This window comes from Geotrypetes seraphini, chromosome 4 (assembly GCF_902459505.1).
Source record: "Geotrypetes seraphini chromosome 4, aGeoSer1.1, whole genome shotgun sequence".
Taxonomy (NCBI): domain Eukaryota; kingdom Metazoa; phylum Chordata; class Amphibia; order Gymnophiona; family Dermophiidae; genus Geotrypetes; species Geotrypetes seraphini.
In genome coordinates this window covers 261,057,269-261,074,934 of record NC_047087.1, presented here as the reverse complement: position 1 = coordinate 261,074,934, position 17,666 = coordinate 261,057,269, and the positions used below count along the sequence as shown (strand labels likewise).

Here is a 17,666-nt window from a genome sequence, read left to right as displayed (position 1 = left end):
TATTACAGAGACTGTTTGCAAAGCATAAACTATACCTTTGACCACAATAACCGAGGCAGTACTAATGACTCCAGCTTCCTTCACAATTCAGGCATTGTCTGCTGTAACGATCTAGTGCTCCGTCAGACTAACACTTAAGCCAGAGCAAATAATTCGATGTGCTGCAGCGATAAAATAAGGACACTCCTGTATCTGCAGCTTATCACAGGGGAAGGAACACTGCCGGACTTGGGAAGCGCCAGGGCTGCGTCCAGATAGGGAAGTGCACACAGAAACGAGATCAGAGCGCGTGGTGGTGGCTACAGAGCACGTCATGTATTTCGGGCACTTCTAGGGAAGCGATTGTTGATTGCGTTGCTCCCCGCCTCCCCCCCCCCCCCCCCCAAGAGATCACCGCTTAGTTTGCAGCTTGTTGATTAGAGCCGCGGGCAGTTGGCCGGAGAGTGTTTGCCTGGGGAGGGGTAAAGCAGCCCCTGTGGACCTATCAGAGCCCTCATCAGGCAGGACTGGAGCAGTCCCGAGGCCCGGCAGGCTCCGCCCCCTGCCCGTACAAACCCATTGAAGGATAATCGGAGCGCAGATAAATGTCAACGCGTGGTGGTCTCGTTTCTCCCGCTTGACTTTTTCTTTTTTTTTTTTTCCGCCAGGTTCGAGTGGCGCCTTTAGGGACTCGGCCCCCTGCTAGGGGGGTCAGCGATCGAGGAAGAGGAGGGGGGCGGCATGCAGTACCCGGGCTCGTCGGCGGCGCTGGGCGTCGGTGCGCCCGTGTACGCGCCCAGCCCGCTGCAACTCGCGCACCCCACTCCCTTCTACATCGAGGACATCCTGGGCAGAGGCGCGGCGCCCGGCGGCGGCGCCCCCCCGCTCCCGACCCTGCCCTCGCCCAATTCCTCCTTCACCAGCCTGGTGTCTACGTACAGGACTCCGATCTACGAGCCCACGCCGATCCATCCCGCGTTCACGCACCCCGCGGCCCTGGCCGCCACCTACGGGGTGGGCGCCTTCCACGGCCCCCTCTACTCCTACCCCCGGCCCGGGGCCGACTACACTCACGCCCTCCTCAGGCACGATCCGCTGGGTAAGCCTCTTCGCTCGAAACTCCCACGCTCGCGAGTGGGGAGACCTCTTGCGCGCTACCGTATTTGCAAAACGTATATCTTCGCATTGTGCATGGCCTATTGTATGGTGTAAAGAACTATGCCGAGAGTTAACGTCAGGGGATTACCATTTTTGCTGGGTTGGGGGGGGGGGGGGAGTGACGATAGGAAACGGATTCACCGCCATCTGGTCTTGGTCTGATTTACAGTAAATTTAGTACTGCAAGTTTTTATAATCTGGTGTGTGACCGCAGGCGGCTGTACATTTGACTCAAGGCTTTCTATCTTGATGCTCTGCCAAATAGCTCTCGCATTTTTCAGGGCTGAAAAGTGGTAATTGCAAAACGATTTCCTAGCAAAAGGAAAAAAAAAACCCCCCACAGCTTGCTCGCCCAGGGGAAGGCGTGTTCTTGAGTTGATTTCTGAACAAGCGCAGCGAAGCGGCTACTATTGTATTTACGGTAGCCAAGCTCCTGTCACATTGTGCAGCGAGGTGGCTTGAATGGTCTTTGGGAAAGGGGTAAAATGCGGACCTCCCGGATCTTAACGGCACGTCCTTAAAAAAAAATCGGAGGTCCGTGTCGCTTTTAGGCTCGGCATAGGTTATGGCTCTGACAGACGGAACCCAAAGTTTTGCCGCTTTTAGTCTCGGCATAGGGAGGGAAAAAGCTTTGGGATCCAGTGTCAGTGTCATCACGATCTGTTGTCAGAAGCCATAACCCACGCCGAGACTGACACGGACCTCCGATTTTTTTTTTTAAATCTTTATTGATTTTCAAACTTTGACAGTGCAATACAATTAATTGAACACCTCCGATTTTTAAGGACGCGCAGTTGAGCATCTCTTGTATCTGTTTATTGCTGCGTTTAATCTAGTTGGGTCTAGCTCGCACCTTTTTGAAGTGGGTAGGCGGTAATCTGTCGTGACTGTTTTCCATCTACAAACGCGGTTTCGGGCGGAAACCCTGCGTTTCTCTTTGATCTTGTTATTTAAGAGGGTTCAAGTAGTGCCGGCCACCTCGGTGCCAATGTCCCGCCGATCCCGAGGCTCTTCCTCTTCATGCTTGCAGGATTGGCCTTGGGTTAAGAGCTGCACAAGAGAAAGAGGCCGACCCCCCCCCCTCCCCTTTCTGTTCATACAGGAAATCTTGAGCTCTCGATAGGAGTAAATCTGGTTTCAGAAGCTGTTAAGTGTTTTCCTGGCTGCCTCTTCCCCGGGAGTCGTGCACACTGCTGATTATTTTATCGACATCCTCAATACAGACAAATTCAGGAAACACTCGGCTTCTGATAGCCGGGATCCGTTTTTCTGATATTGTTCATTTCCTGTGTGTGGGATGTGACTTTATAGCTGCTAAAAAAAAAACCCCCATTTGCTTCCTATTTTTTTAGACAGGTTTTTTTTTTTCTTCTCGCAGCAGTTCTGAAAGACTGACGCAAGCGAAATCTTGAAAAACAATGATGTCTTTCAAAGGGTTCAGACCGAACAGCTATGAAAAACACTCTGACTCAACGACTGTTTTGTTTTTTTAAGCGGACAAATATTTATACTGGAGCTTTGAAACTTGTTCAACGTGTGATTTTATGCGATGTCAAGTGATATTGCCCGTGGGAGAACTTTTGTTTTTAAATTTTCTTGTTGAAAAACTAAAGCATCGCTAGAGTTGTTTTGCAAAGCAGGTGTAAAAAGAAGAAGAAGAAAAAAAAAAAAGAGACCCCCCCCCCTCCCCACCTATCCAACCGTACTGGAAAAGAAGCTGTAATTCAATTTAAATACTGAGAAAGGGATCAGGTTATAAAAGATTAAGGACTCCTTTGACTAAAGCGCGTTGGCGTTTTTAGCGCACGCTAAATGAAGAATACTAATGCAAGCTCTATGGAGGTGCTAGCGTTTAGCGCATGCGGTATTGTAGCGCGCGTAAAAACCGCTAGCACACCTTAGGGCTCCTTTTACAAAGCCGCATTAGCGGCTTCAGCGTGCGTGACTTTTCATCGCGCGCTAACACCCCCCTCCCCGCGCTAGCCCCCAAACTACCGCCTGCTCAAGAGGAGGCGGTAGCGGCTAGCGCACGCTATTACGCGCATTAAACCGCTAGCGCGCCTTCGTAAAAGGAGCCTTTAGTAAAAGGAGCCCTAAATGTATTGAAATATTCTAATAATAAGACCATTTCAACCAAATCTTAACAAAATATACATATATGTGTGCGTGCAAATTCCTTGATCATCTCCTGCAGATTAGCACTATTTGCGGAACATTTTCGTCCAATAACTAAAAAACAACAAACTCCGCCCCCCAGATACTAAAGCAAGAACCGCAGGATGGTAATCAGCAAACTATTGCTATAGTTATAATTTAAGCAAACATTTGTTCAGAATGCAAAGCAGTTTGCTGCTGTTATTTCTGTAGAACAGCAGAAGGAAACTATGCTTTTTTTTTTTTTTTTTACAAGATAGACCAACAGGAAACACATTGACGGAAATGTTGCCATATCTTATCGGGTGGCTTTTAACCGGCCTTCTGGCTAATGCAAAATCAGTGGAAGTGAGGAACCGGAGGGCAAAGATTTAAAGCCTGTACTACAATAGCCTGAAAGCCTTTTTTTGGGGGGAGGGGGGAGGGGAAACGAATGTGCTTCAGATCTAGCATTGGAGTGAGTAAATCCATTGCATTTACAATTCAGATATTGTTTGGTTTAATGTCTGTTGCCAATAAACGAATTATTTGTTTTATCCGTCAGTCTATGCATACCTCAAACATTTGGTTTACCTGTCATTACATTTGCTGTACTCACACTTTTAATCAAGTGACTATTTCTATAATAGCACATTTGCCTCTTAACTGTTTGATATTGTACATTAATGAAACTTCTTGAACTGTCTCAGAATTCAGACCCATGTGAAATGTTTTCAGCTCCTTCTTAGATATAATTCTGATTTGCAATGCAGGTAAATCACTGTTATGGAGCCCTTTCATCCAGAGACCATTGCATAAAAGGAAAGGAGGCCAAGTTCGATTCTCAAATGATCAGACTATTGAACTAGAAAAGAAATTTGAGACGCAGAAATATCTTTCTCCGCCAGAAAGGAAACGACTTGCCAAGATGCTTCAGTTGAGCGAAAGACAGGTATAAAAGCTTGCAATGCATGGACAAAAATCAGGGTCCAGTCTACCCAAATGTTAACATTATAGGGGTGGGGGCTCCCCTAAAAGGAGAATAATCTTAAACATCGGGACCACGCTTTAAATTCAGCTTGTGATTTTTCATAAATTTCAGGTTTAATAAAAATTTGATATATCAGCCTATCAGTCTTCTAAGCAGTTTGTACATAATAAAAATAGTAAAAAATAGTAAAATTAGGTGTAATTACATTCAAACATACAGGACCTACTGGAATGATAGGATTAAGAACATAAGCATTGCCTCCGCTGGGTCAGACCCGAGGTCCATCGTGCCCAGCAGTCCGCTCACGCGGCGGCCCAACAGGTCCAGGACCTGCACAGTAATCTTCTATCTATACCCTTCTGTCTCCCTGTCCCCCCTTTCTTTCTTTACTTCTCCCTGCCCTCCCCCAAGCCACCACCATTGGGGAACAGGCCACCACCGCCGCAATCGGGGAACAAGCCGCCGGCTATAGGAAATAGCCATATAGGGGAAATACAAAAGGAAGGGGGATACCATCTGATAACCAAAGCAGAAATGAAGATAATGTTTCATAAGGTAAATGCATTAGAGGTTGAACGGATCTTTAAAAAAAGCACCTCTAAACTGGATAGTTTCTGATGGCAACAAGTATTCAAGCCATTATTAACATAGCTTCAGGTCTCACCCTTTTAATTTCCTTTTGTCGTATTCAGGTAAAAACCTGGTTTCAGAATCGCAGAGCAAAATGGAGGCGTCTGAAGCAGGTACTGAGATATTTCTGTTTCTATAGAAATAAATATTTGAATCAACTTGTCTTATAATGTAATCGCTCCTTCCTGGCTGTATGCTAAAAGTTCATTTGAAAGGCTGTTTAACCTCTTCACCTTGATTAAAAAGGCAAATAGTCTTGCATGAATTCAGGATGAGCCTCTCAGGCAGAACTAATGTTAAAAGCTTCTAATGTAGTTTCTCTATCAATTATGCCTGGCTTTTCACACACACTGGCTATTACAACTTTACCCCTAATTGTTTTGTAAATCCATATGATGTTTATTCAATTAACACGGTAAAGATAAAGTAATTGTTTGCAAATAACTTGGACAGTTGTGTTTAGAGGAATATTTATTGATTCTTTTAATTACACAATTATGATAAAGCAGGCAGGGTCCGCTGCGCAGCTGGAAAGTAAACAGAATTAATTTTCTTCCCCTTGGAGGAAATTAAAGCTGTGTCTTAACACAGGCTAGATTTTGGGGGACAAGTGGCAGTATAAAAAGCACAGGTTAAGCAAATGCTGTTTGTTTCTGCCAACATCTGTGAATCGCTCCAAAAAAGGGGGAGGGGGGGAATGCCCATTCTCAATAGAAAAATAAATCACCTAAGATGCAAGGTACACTGATCTCATAATATATTTTGAATAAATAGAAAGTGAATAATATTAGAGGTTATTCTTTCTTTACCTTTGCATTAATCTTCTTCTGGGCATTAGAGAGAAAAAAAAAATTCCTTTACTGAATATTTAGCAAATGATGGTAAAAAGACACTTGTTTGGAACAAAAATTATGATAATTTTTCTTAAAGCTTTCATTAGATCTAATTGTATTTTGAGCAGATTTCTTTCAGTTCTGCTTGTAAAATTTGAATATCAATTTGATTTGAGATGAATGGCCTAGTGGTAGAGCTTCTGTCTCTGCACCTAGATGTTGTTAGGATGGAATCCCAGGGCAAGTCCATTGCCACAGGTAATGTGCATATATATATATATAATCCGCCTTGAGTGTGGTTGTGTAACTATAAAAAGGCGGCATGCACGTTCCAATCCCTTTCCCTCCAGAGATCTCCAAATAACATCATAGAACCACAACCGCCTCACCTTCAGTAGATCTAGCAAAGTTTCACCCAGAGGTTAATACATTAAACAATGTCCTTAGTGTGGGCGGCGTTTAAATATAGGGTTCTCTGTGATATAGCGTTAGCCCAGTGAAACAACAGAAGGACAGACAACTCAATCAACCCAAGCTGTATTAGGTTCCACAGCTCTTTAGAAGGCCAAAAGGTAAGCTTTAGTTTTAAGCAGATCGTTTGGTTTTCTAATTGTGGCAGCGTTCTCAAATCTGAAATTTAACCAGATGCAAATATTGACCTGTGGTTGCTCGTAGCGACTAGTGATGTTTTCTTGTTAGACCATACTGTAGGGTAGATTATATTCTACCATATACGGGCTGGACATTACTCTCTCTGATTCAGTCTATGTAAATAGATATTTTTTTAAAAAAATCTGTGTGTCTTCCGTGAGTTGCAAATACTAAACAATTTGAAAATAACCTTTCCTCATTTTTTTTTAACCGGAAAGATCAAAATTTCTAATTGAATAATTGGTGAATATTTAACTACAAAGTTCTGCGCTAGTTTTGACTTCTGTAATCTAACATGTAAAAAAAAGTGTGCACGGTGATCTGATGCGGGGTCAAATATCATTTGCGCCAGTTGCTAACTTACTTAGCAGGGGGTGATCACCCTAATATACTCACTTTATATATTCTAAGTGAGACTGATGCACTATTCAGATAATGAGCCTGACAGTTTTGAGTGCCTTAGACATAACTTATTTGCCCTTATTATGTACACTTCTCCCTCCGCATTTGCGGTTTCAGCATTCGCAGTTTTGATTATTCACAGTTTTAGGTTGCTGGCTCCTCCCACCAAATTACATCAGCTTGCAAAGAGAAATTGCTGATTCCAAGCACTTTCTTTTTAAAGATGCGTTTAACTGCTGCTTTTTTTAAGAACTCCATCACTATTTTAATTTTTACCAGATTTTTAGCGCTATCTTTCCCCCTCCTATCGTTTTTCCCTTACTCGTCTCTTTTACTGTCAAAATATTGTATTTCTTCCCTCATTTTCCCTTAGGCTCCATTTTGTTTGTTGGTTGGCCTACGTTAATGAGGTCGTCTCCCTGTAATGAGACATGTACTACATGTTTTTAAACTTGTTCATCGCTTTGTATTATGATTAAGCGATCCATCAAATTTTATTAAAACTTGACCGTGTTTTGCCTCTCCTTCAGGAACAGACCAGGTCTCCCACCATGCTATTCGTGGTTTCACTATATTCACGATGGTTTTTAATAGAAAACAGCGAATAACATATGAAAAAGTTATTCGCAGTTTTTCTGTATTTGCGGAGGGAGAAGTGTATACCAAACTAGAAGCTGCAGTTCAGGTGTTTATTTACAGAAGTCATCCTCTATAATAAAACCTTAAGCGCGCATGTGCACTTAGGGTTTCGTGTTCCCAGCCGCCGTGATCTCTGGGTCTGTGCCAAATTCTATTTTAGAACATGGCGGCAGGGAACACTCTGGCAACTCCCCCCTCCCGCCCTCACTCACCAACCGCAGCCGCTCCTCTTCAAAGCAGCCTGCTGAGGTTCGCCGGCTGGCTATAGCGAACCTCGCAGGCCACTCTGCACCTGGTAGCACGTTCCCTCTGACGCAATCGCGTCAGAGGGAACGTGCTACTAAGGTGGAGAGCGGCCTGCGAGGTTCGCTACAGCCGGCCAGCGAACCTCAGCAGGCTGCTTTGAAGAGGAGCGGTGGCAGTGGTTTGTGCCGGTGAGAGGGAGGGTAAGAACAGCTGCTATCTCAATAAAAATTATTTTAAAAAAACAAAAACAGGCATGGCACAACAGAGGGCAGGAGGAGAGGGGGCTGCTTTGGGGGGGGAGGGGCCAGGGAGAGACACAGATAGAAAGAATGACTGACAGACAGACAGACAGCGTCCAAGGAGAGAGAGACAAAGAAAATAAAACAGACAGACATCTGCTCTAGCACCCGTTAATGTAACGGGCTTAAACACTAGTCTTCTATAAAAAGCTAAGGAAGAAAACCCTTTGGGCTCCTTTTACGAAGGCGCGTTAGGGCCTTAACGCGTGGAATAGCGTGAGCTAAAATGCTGCTACCGCCTCCTTTTGAGCAGGCGGTAGTTTTTCGGCTAGCGCGAGCTAGTCCGGTGCATGCGCTAAAAACGCTAGCGCACCTTCGTAAAAGGAGCCCCTTGTCTTTGGCCTGTAAAATGGCTGTACAGTTTTGCTTTGGGACTGCTTTCCAAACCATAAAGAGATGTAAACCAAACTCTTGACACTTTCAAATCACATCTGAGAACAATAAAGTGATATTCTACTTCTCACTATCTTTAAAATAAACCATTTACAGAGCTCCAACCAGAAAATGGCAAAACCTAAATATTATCTTTTCTAAATACTGCAATTTTTGTATGCTGGATTGTTTTGGTTATATGTGCATCAAATTTTAAGGAAAATTTGTTCTTTGCCCAGGAAAATCCCCAGGCCAATAAAAAGGAAGACATTGAAAGTTTAGACAGTCGGTGCGATCAAAGGCAGGAGAGCTGCGCGGCCACTGAACGAAATAAAAACCTTTCTCTAGATGGGTCCCAATGTTCCCCGTCTCCAGGATCCCATGAAGAACTGGAGTCGGAAATCTCTGATTCCGATCAAGAAGTGGACATTGAAGGTGACAAAGGCTATTATAACTCTACTTCCTGATGGCTCAGTACCCGATAATGAGTTTGCACTTTAACTGGAGATAGACTACATTTTTACAGCCGCCCAAAGCCTTTTGAGAAACTAATCTCACATTTGTCAACCAATGGCCACATGTGTATTTTGCTAAAGTTTTGGTTTTGTAGTGTATTTCATGATTGTAATATATTTGTATATTTACTAATTTGCTCAATTGAATATATTAAACTGCCCACCTTAGCAAGTGCATTCTTTTGTTCCAAAAGTTTTGTCATAAGTCTTTTAAATAGTCTTTTTCAAGTATGTATTGAGATTTTGCCTTGATCTGCATCTGTTGGGTATTTGAGAATTATTATTTTTATTAGAAACATTCCCGCCTGTGTTATTATGCATATTACAGTATATGTACCTTTTGATAAGCTAGCAGCACATATTTTGATGGTACTGTATGTGCTATATCAAAGGGGATTAATCGTACTGGCTTTGCCTAGTTTACTAGGTATAGTACTCTGAACATTTTTACAAACAAATGTGACAATCCTTTTGGATGGAAGAGTAATCTGTTAGTGGGGATAACATATTATAAATATGGATCTTATTCCATGCAATCCTACTGATATACTGTGTATATAATAAACATCCAGTGGTTCCACACCACTTTTTATAGTTGTACATATTTGTCGGTTGTTAAAAAACAAATATATATTTTATTTCTGATGCTAAATTTGTGAAATAAAATGTCTTCTGAAGATAAACCTATCTATCTTTTTTTTTTTTTAATTCTTAATTATATAATTTCTATAGCATGTACAGTTGCATTTCTGATATGCAATATCAAATCTTCAAAATATTTGAACATACTCTCAGAACATGAAGAATCCTTGATATTGATTGGTCTGGATATAAAAGATACAATTCAGAACTGTCTGCCATTGACCCTTATTTGGTAAATAAATATTATTGGCAATTCTCTGAACCAATTTTACTTCTCTGAACTTTATCATGTAGAGATAAGTAAAATAAAGCAAGTTTACTCTTTAATAAAGAGTTTTAAGTGGATCTATGCGCTGCCGCGCTAAACTTTGCAACTGTATGTTGTAGACACTGGTGGGAGATGGAAGGCAGGCAGCATAATACAACGAAAATATACCTTGGTACAGGGCTGCAAGGAATGATTAACACAAGCTTAAAATTACAGCATGGAAGAAGATAGCTCCTAGCTCCCAAAAATTTGCACTTCCACTTTTCTGTGCATCAAATCTTTTGGGGGTGGAAGTCTCCTGTGCCTCGTTTCAGGATGATATAGGGCAACCCAGTGATATCACTTTGTAGCATTCTCCCGGGTCGGCTCAATATTTTACCCTAAGTATTGGACCAAAAATAAGGCTCCGTGCAGCAATATGCATTTCTGTGTAATCACTCAAAATTCAGCTTGAAGAAATAGAAGGAACAAAGGTGAAAAAAAAAGATGGTCCCATTAGAGAGGCAGATATGCTGGTTTTGTAGAAGGAGTCTTAGACTATGAAGTCTTATAAAACAAACAATTGGAATTGATTGATCCCTAATTTACAGTAGCAATACTTTCAGAGCTAAGCTACAATTTCCATACACTATGGTTCCTTCCAACTTTATGATTTTGCTCTGCTTGCAGGAATTAATCGCTGCCTATTTGTACCTATTAGGTATAATCAAGAAACAGACAAGTAGGTAATTTGCAATTTGTAGGCAATATTTGCTATATTGATTAAAAAATAGCACGGTTACTGAGCTTACTTGGGAAAGCTTCAAATGTTGTGGTTCAAATGTGTTGGTTATATTTTTAGAATTAATTTTCCATAATTTGCCATCTCATTATACCCTTTAGTTCTTTTCCCTGTGCATTTTCTATTAAAGAGGTCTTTGTATCTTACTGTCTACACTGAGAGCTGAGACAGAACAAGGCAGTCGGTAGTCAGATCGTTCATTTAGTGGAGAGGGAGGGGGAGCCCAAAGTGGGTGGGGGTGAAACATTTTGCCTCACTTCCTGCTCTTTGTGCTCTCCCTCATCTCCAAATACCTGAGCTGGCAGGGAACCCCAAGCCCTGCCAGCAGAGCAGGTCCTCCATCAGTGGCATGGCAGTGGGCAGCACTTTCCATGGACTGCTGTTGTGTTGCACCCCTCCCTCCCATATGGGTGCAAAATCCTAGCATGCATGGGGGAGGGGGCCAATGCCGTGGTGCCCATAGAAAGTGACAATGTGTTGCAAACTACCAGGCCACTGGTGGAAGACTTGCTCTCCTGGCCAAGGCTTAGGGATCCCTGTCAGACATAGCAGCATTACCACAATTTTGGGGGTCTAAACCCAAAGTGGGAGTCAGCCTCCTAGGCCCCTGTCCCCCCCCCCCCCCCGAACCCACTGGTTCACTGCAGGGAAGCTCTTGCTTGTAATCACATTGTAATTAGATGTGGAGACCAGTTAGATCTTAATCGTGCCAGACTGATATTAAATTAGAAGGAAGAGGAAGAGTACACAGCTGTGGGACTGATATTGTTCTTCTGGACTTATCAAATGTACTAGAATAAAGTTGGGCAGTGGTAAATAGCATGCCAAGCTCTTCAATCACACCAAAGCATAAGCTCCCATCTCCCCATCATTTAACCCAATACAGCCCACAGAGGAGATGAGGTGAAGCCTGCCTACACTTGGTAACCTAATTAAGAAATAACAATAAAGAGCTCATCTCCCTTATGGTTTCTTTGCTATACTCGTATTTCTTCCTAGCATTCCTAAGAAAAGGAATAATCTAAATTTTATCTCACGCATGTTCACCGCAGGGGTTCAGTGCAAAGTTTGAGAAACAAAACATGTTGGTGAAAATATAACCTTAGCTTAAAACACATTGAAAATATAAAATCAGATAAGATATTTTGAGGAACCTAGTTGTTTACTTTAAACTCTTTAACTCAGGGGTGTCGAAAAGTCCCTCCTGGAGGGCCGCAATCCAGTCGGGTTTTCAGGATTTCCCTGATGAATATGCATGAGATCTATTAGCGTACAATGAAAGCAGTGCATGCAAATAGATTTCATGAATATTCATTGGGGAAATCCTGAAAACCCGACTGGATTGTGGCCCTTGGAGGGACTTTGACACCCCTGCTTTAAATCATGGATTGGAATGGCCAAGTTAACTCTATACATCCCCACTCTGATCCTATTTTGCTTAAAACATTTGTTATCTTATTCTTCACACCATTTAATACATGCAGTCTATCTTTAATTGTAGTAATTATAACAAAGAAACAACCAGACTCTAAGTAAAAACTAGGCAACAATTTTGTTTATAAAATTTAACATCCTTAATGCTTTATTACAAATAATTAAATTTAGCCTGAGCTACAAATAGAAAAACACAAGCTATATTCATTCACAATTGGGTCCCCTAACCCTGCCATGTCAGCTAGGGTTAGGCTCAGACCTCCATGCCCCCTTTCCTGGGGTCAGCTGACTCCTAGTACAACACTCAGTGAGCTTAATTACCATATAACCGCTCATCACCCGATGAGCTCACAACCTAGTGGCTCAGATTCCCGCTGTGACAACAGCCTCGAGTCAGATCAAATCCTCAACCGAGTAACCACAAGGTGCCCAAGGGGGGGGTGGGGGTGTGAGCAGGAAAACTGTCTCTAAGGAACAGGGAAAAGCCCTGAGCCTCGGAGGCAGTTCCTTTCAGTACCCTCCTCTATCCCACGACTCTAATTTTCTTGCCCGATCACTCTACTGCTCTAAGGTGAGAAGCGTATTTTGGAAACCGCCTCCTGCCTCGTTTCCCCCCCCCCCCCCCGCATCTATCTTTTGACCTCTGCTACCCTCAGCCTCCCTCCTTAGAATTTTCTAGCTCATGTTTCGATAGGCTAATAACATGTAACATCTAGCCCATTGTTAAGGTTGCCCATCGAGACTAGATTTGGGGGATCTTTTCCAGATAAGCCCTGCCAAAAAGTTAACCCCCGCCACAGTTTTAGCTAACACCATGCTAAGTGAATACTTGGGGAAAGTGATATACAAGGGGGGGCTCTGCCCCCCCTTGAACTCCCCGGGTCATTATTCAAATCATGTGAATAATTTCCTCGGAGGGCTTCAATAGTTTAATAATTTATAAGCTGGCGTGGCTTAAGTTTTTGCACGTGCACTTTTTGCATTAGTGGTGGTGGGGCTTAAGTTTTCGCCCATGCACTTTTTGCATTAGTGGCGGGGCTTATCTGGAAAAGACCCGATTTGGGCAATATATTTCAGGGAGATGGCTGTGAGAAAATTGGTAGCCCTTATGAGAAAACATTACACCTTCTCAAATGGTTTTTATCCAATTCTGTGTCTATCTAAAATCCTGAGAATGAAGCCCTGTAAATGTCAGGGCTCTATTTCTAACTATATTCAGAATTAAAGACTGCAAGTCCCATCTAGTCTGTCTACTTCTCAGTTGGCATTGCAGAGCTTGCTGAAGCTTAACTTTTACCCTTGCTCACCTCCATAGGTGCCAGCTCTGTGGGTGCTGTGGATGCCTGAGCACCCCTAATATTTTTCCCTATAAGTCTGTAGATCTGAGTCAGCAAACTCCATGCTGCAGAGCTACAGAAAAAAACCCCCCCAGGAAGGAAGTGCTTCTGTATCTTGTAATTACTGCTCCTGCCTCCCTTGCAGCCTGTCCAATACAATACAGGAGGGAGTTGCTGTAGCCTAGCAGCTGCCAATGAGGAAGGTAAGTGCAGCAGACTGATATTGATAAAAGAAACACACAGTTTCAGATAACTTTATTGGCATGACAATTTGACTTGTGTTGCAAAAATACCTATAGCAGTTAAAGGGGGGTGGGGGGGGGGGTGGAGACAGAGATACTGGGAATGGAATAAAGGGAGCAAGGAGGGAGTGAAGGGAATGGAAAGAGGTCACTGGTTAGGAGAGACAGTGCTGCTCTAAAATACTGGAAGAGGCAGAAAGAAACTGCAAAGGGAAAAGAGGTTGGGTGCTAGGGACAGGGACTGATAGAGGAGCTGGGGGAGCATAGGCTGTGTGGGGAAGGTTGCTAGCAAAAGGAGATATGATCTGGAAGAGAAAGAGCAGGCAGAAAGAGGTAGAAAGTAGCTCTGTGGGACTGGGAAAAAAATAGCCTGAGGGAAAGGGAGGGTCATGGTGGAGAGAAGAGACATGAAAGTGAGATGAGAGAAAGCATGGCGAGAGAAATATACATGAAGGGAAAGAAATGATGAAGGAAGGCTGGAAAAGAATTCTTAAAAGAAGGAACTTGAGGACATAGAGCAATCCAAGATCAAGTAGAGACAGAAGCTAAACTACAGACAGCTGTGCTGTGATGTTTTCCATATTTATTTTGGATGTTCTAATATATAGGATTTTAGTTTGTTTGTTTTTGCATTATATAAAAAAATATACCATAATAATGAATGTCTATAAAATCAAAGTGGTACACAATATTATAAAATAAAATTAATCACCTGAAAATTTTACTTCTAAGATATTGTAATAGAGTATTCCAGCGTGCTAGTGCCAAATAAAGAAATGCTACTTGATAGGTACTGTCTGATCTAGCCCTAATCAAGGGGTGGGGATTATGAAACAGTTTTGAGTCTGGGAATGCAATGCCTGGATTAGTGTGCAAGGAATCAACAAATCTGACAAGTAATATGGGAACCCTTTATAAAACACTTTATGAGCCACAATCAGGATTTTAACATTTGAAACAATAACCAATGAAATTCCATACATAGTGAGGTAACATGATCATATTTATGTGAAAAGGAACCAGTTTAATTGCTGTGCTTTGAACCAGTTGTGAATGGCATAAATGTAAAATAATATAGAGAACAGCCTTGATTATCCAACCTTCACTAAAACGACCATCCGGCATATATAACATAACCCCCAGTGATGTCAATGCATTGCTGTTACAAAGCATGGGTTTCTCTTTCCTTTTTCCAGCATAGCACAGACACAAGTTTCACACCTGAGACAATTTGTTTTGAATCCAGGATCCTGCTTTTACTGCCTTTGTTTAGGCATTGTTTGAAGGGTTACTATTGCTTTCCATATTATCGACTTTTCACCTATCTGACAATGGGTTGGTCCTATTTATGTTTGATAATCGAGACTGTAATGTATACAGTTTTGGCCCCCAGTTTTCTCTTATTTCTTTGGGTTTTCAGCTCAGTGGGAACTGCGATTAAATTCTGACATTATATTTGGAATGACTGAAGGAACCAAGCGATGAGGGCAACCTGTAGTCAGATGGCTGGACATGTTGAAAACAACCATGGGGGTGATGCTGAAGGACCTTACCGGACTAGCACAAAACTGATCTCTTTTTAGATCTGTAATTCATCAAGTCACTAGGACCTGAACACGAGTCGATGGCACCTAACTAAATAACTAACTAACCTTAAACCTAATTTTCAACCATTTGTGGATTTTTCCTATTCTATTGCTTACCCCTCTCAACTTAATTAGTCCAGTCAGTGCAGTGAAAGCCCATTCACCAAACTGTGACCATGGAACCTCAATTTGGCCACTAGGTGTCACCATTGCACGATGACTATGACATTCCCTTGTCTCTTCCAGCTTCCCCCTATCCCCAGTTTTGCATCTATAGACCTGGGTAGCCAGGAACAGAAGACTACCCTTCTCCCTCCGTATTTGCAGTTTCAGCAATCACGGTTTTGATTATTTGCGGTTTTTAGCTTGCTGGCTCCTCCCCACAAATTACATCAGTTTGCATAGAGAAATCGCTGATTCCAAGCGTTTACAGAGAAAATCGCTGATTTCCAGCACTTTCTTCACCATGTTTTGCCTCTCCTTAAGGAACAGGCCAGATCTCCCACCATGTTATTTGCGGTTTCACCATATTCATGATGGTTTTTAATAGAAAACAGCAAATAACATATGCAAAAGTTATTCACGGTTAAACCCCTATCACAGTGAATACTGAGGGAGAAGTGTATATCCATATTTTCTGTATGGCAGTGGTATCCTGAGGCCTTGTCAGGATTGTCAGTTTGCTATAGTTACTATTGGACATGAAGGGTAGTGTTGAGAGAGAATAAATCAGTTACACAAGACTGATGCTGAGTTGTGCAGTGGTAGGTTAAGTTGGTGGGGTTATTGCATACTGAAATTTTAGGGCTCCTTTTACAAAGGTGCGCTAGCATGCACCGGCTATGGCGCGTGTTATAGCCGAAAATCTACCGCCTGCTCAAAAGGAGGCAGTAGCGGCTAGCGTGCGGGGCAATTTAGCGCGCGATATTTCGCACGTTAAGGCCCTAGCACGGCTTTGCAAAAGGAGCCCGTAATGTATGACTGGATTGTGTTGTGAAGGAGAACACTGATGTCTGTTTTTAAAACTGCTGAGGGCTTCCACAATGAAAGAGGGTATGGATCCTTGCTGCAGGCCTATAAATTCAATATTGTTTTTATGTTGAAATATATTTATTAAATATCAAAGTGCACGCATATATAGATGACAAAGTAAAAGTTTTCTTGAAAATTTGCACAAAACAATCCCCCTCCCCCCCTCCCCATCCATATCACCCAACAATTCCAAATTGTGAGCTTGCAAAACAATCACTACTCCAAGTCAAACATTCAAAAGTCTACTCCGGGCATGAGGAGTCAGATCCATCCAAAAGCGTTTCCAAATCTGCTGAAAACTCAATATTGTTTTTAAGTATTTATTTTATATTTGAGCATTATGTGCTTTCAAAATGTATAAAATTGTATTTATTATGTATTTTTATATTGCAGTAAACTGGTTTATTAATTTAGAAATACAAGAAAAGTGGTACATTAATTTAGACTAGACTGCAGATTTATAACCCTTCCACCTCTATAAAGAGCTGTTTCAAGGATCTAACACCCTAAGTTAAAAATAAATTCTTGCTTTTCTTTCTATTAAATAGATCCCTCTCTAGCCAAATATATTATTCCAATCTGCTTTTATTTATGAGGATTTACTTACCATCTTGTTGAAGAAACGCACAGGACAAACAAGCCGAACACAGACAATAGGCAATTATTCAAGTAATAATACACATTATGGCACGATATGCTATTTACCGTGCCAACACAATACACATGAACACATCTTAACAGCGATAGGGTGTAAGAGCTGAGGTGGAACATATTGACAGATAAGAGAAACAGAAGTTAGATAGAAATAGGGTGATCGACCAGAAAAAAAATTGGTTTAGGAAATGATTTCGGCTAGAGAAGGAGTGGACATGCAAGTCCTGGTATAGTATGTTACATTACATTACATTACTGATTTCTATTCCGCCTCAACCTTGCAGTTCTGGGCGGATTACAAAAGAGATCGGAGGATGATCGGGACAAAGATTAGTGAATCGGGTCGGAGGGAAATTGGGTCATAAAGGGGTCGCTAAGTGGTCGGAAGTTGATCGGTGGGCTTAGTGAATCTAGCCCTTAGTATTTTTCCTTTTCTGTCCTGGTGAGCTCACACTCTACCTAACGTACCTGGAGCAAATGGGGGATTAGGTGAACCCACACTCTCAGGGTGCTGAGGCTGTAGCACTAACCCCTGCGCCACACTCTCCCCACTTAAGTTCCAGCTCTATGTAAAGCAAGTGTCTTCACATTGTGCCAATTATGCATGGTCCGTAATTTATTTGATCGTAATTCCTTTCATTCTCTCTTACTTGCCCGTTTTATGAGTAGACTTGACTAATGTAGCATTCTTTTTTCTGCCATTTCTCGCTCCCTTCTGAAGAAACTTTAAACCCTACAGAAATAAGCCATCCGTCTGCTCTGTCATTTGTACCGGTTTGTGCATGTGTTGCCTCTGCTCAAGGAACGCCACTGGCGACCAGTTGAATTTAGGATTAAGTTCT

General features: G+C 42.3%; 1 protein-coding gene across 1 annotated transcript; it reads left to right on the top strand.

The window, feature by feature from the left end:
* The first annotated feature begins 413 nt into the window (after nucleotides 1-413).
* On the top strand, nucleotides 414-9,531 carry HHEX (hematopoietically expressed homeobox). Its single transcript, XM_033943309.1, has 4 exons — nucleotides 414-1,078; nucleotides 4,044-4,222; nucleotides 4,954-5,004; nucleotides 8,573-9,531. Exons 1-4 carry the CDS (start codon nucleotides 721-723, stop codon nucleotides 8,798-8,800), a joined length of 816 nt encoding a protein of 271 aa, XP_033799200.1. The 5' UTR covers nucleotides 414-720; the 3' UTR covers nucleotides 8,801-9,531.
* The last annotated feature ends 8,135 nt before the right edge of the window (nucleotides 9,532-17,666 follow it).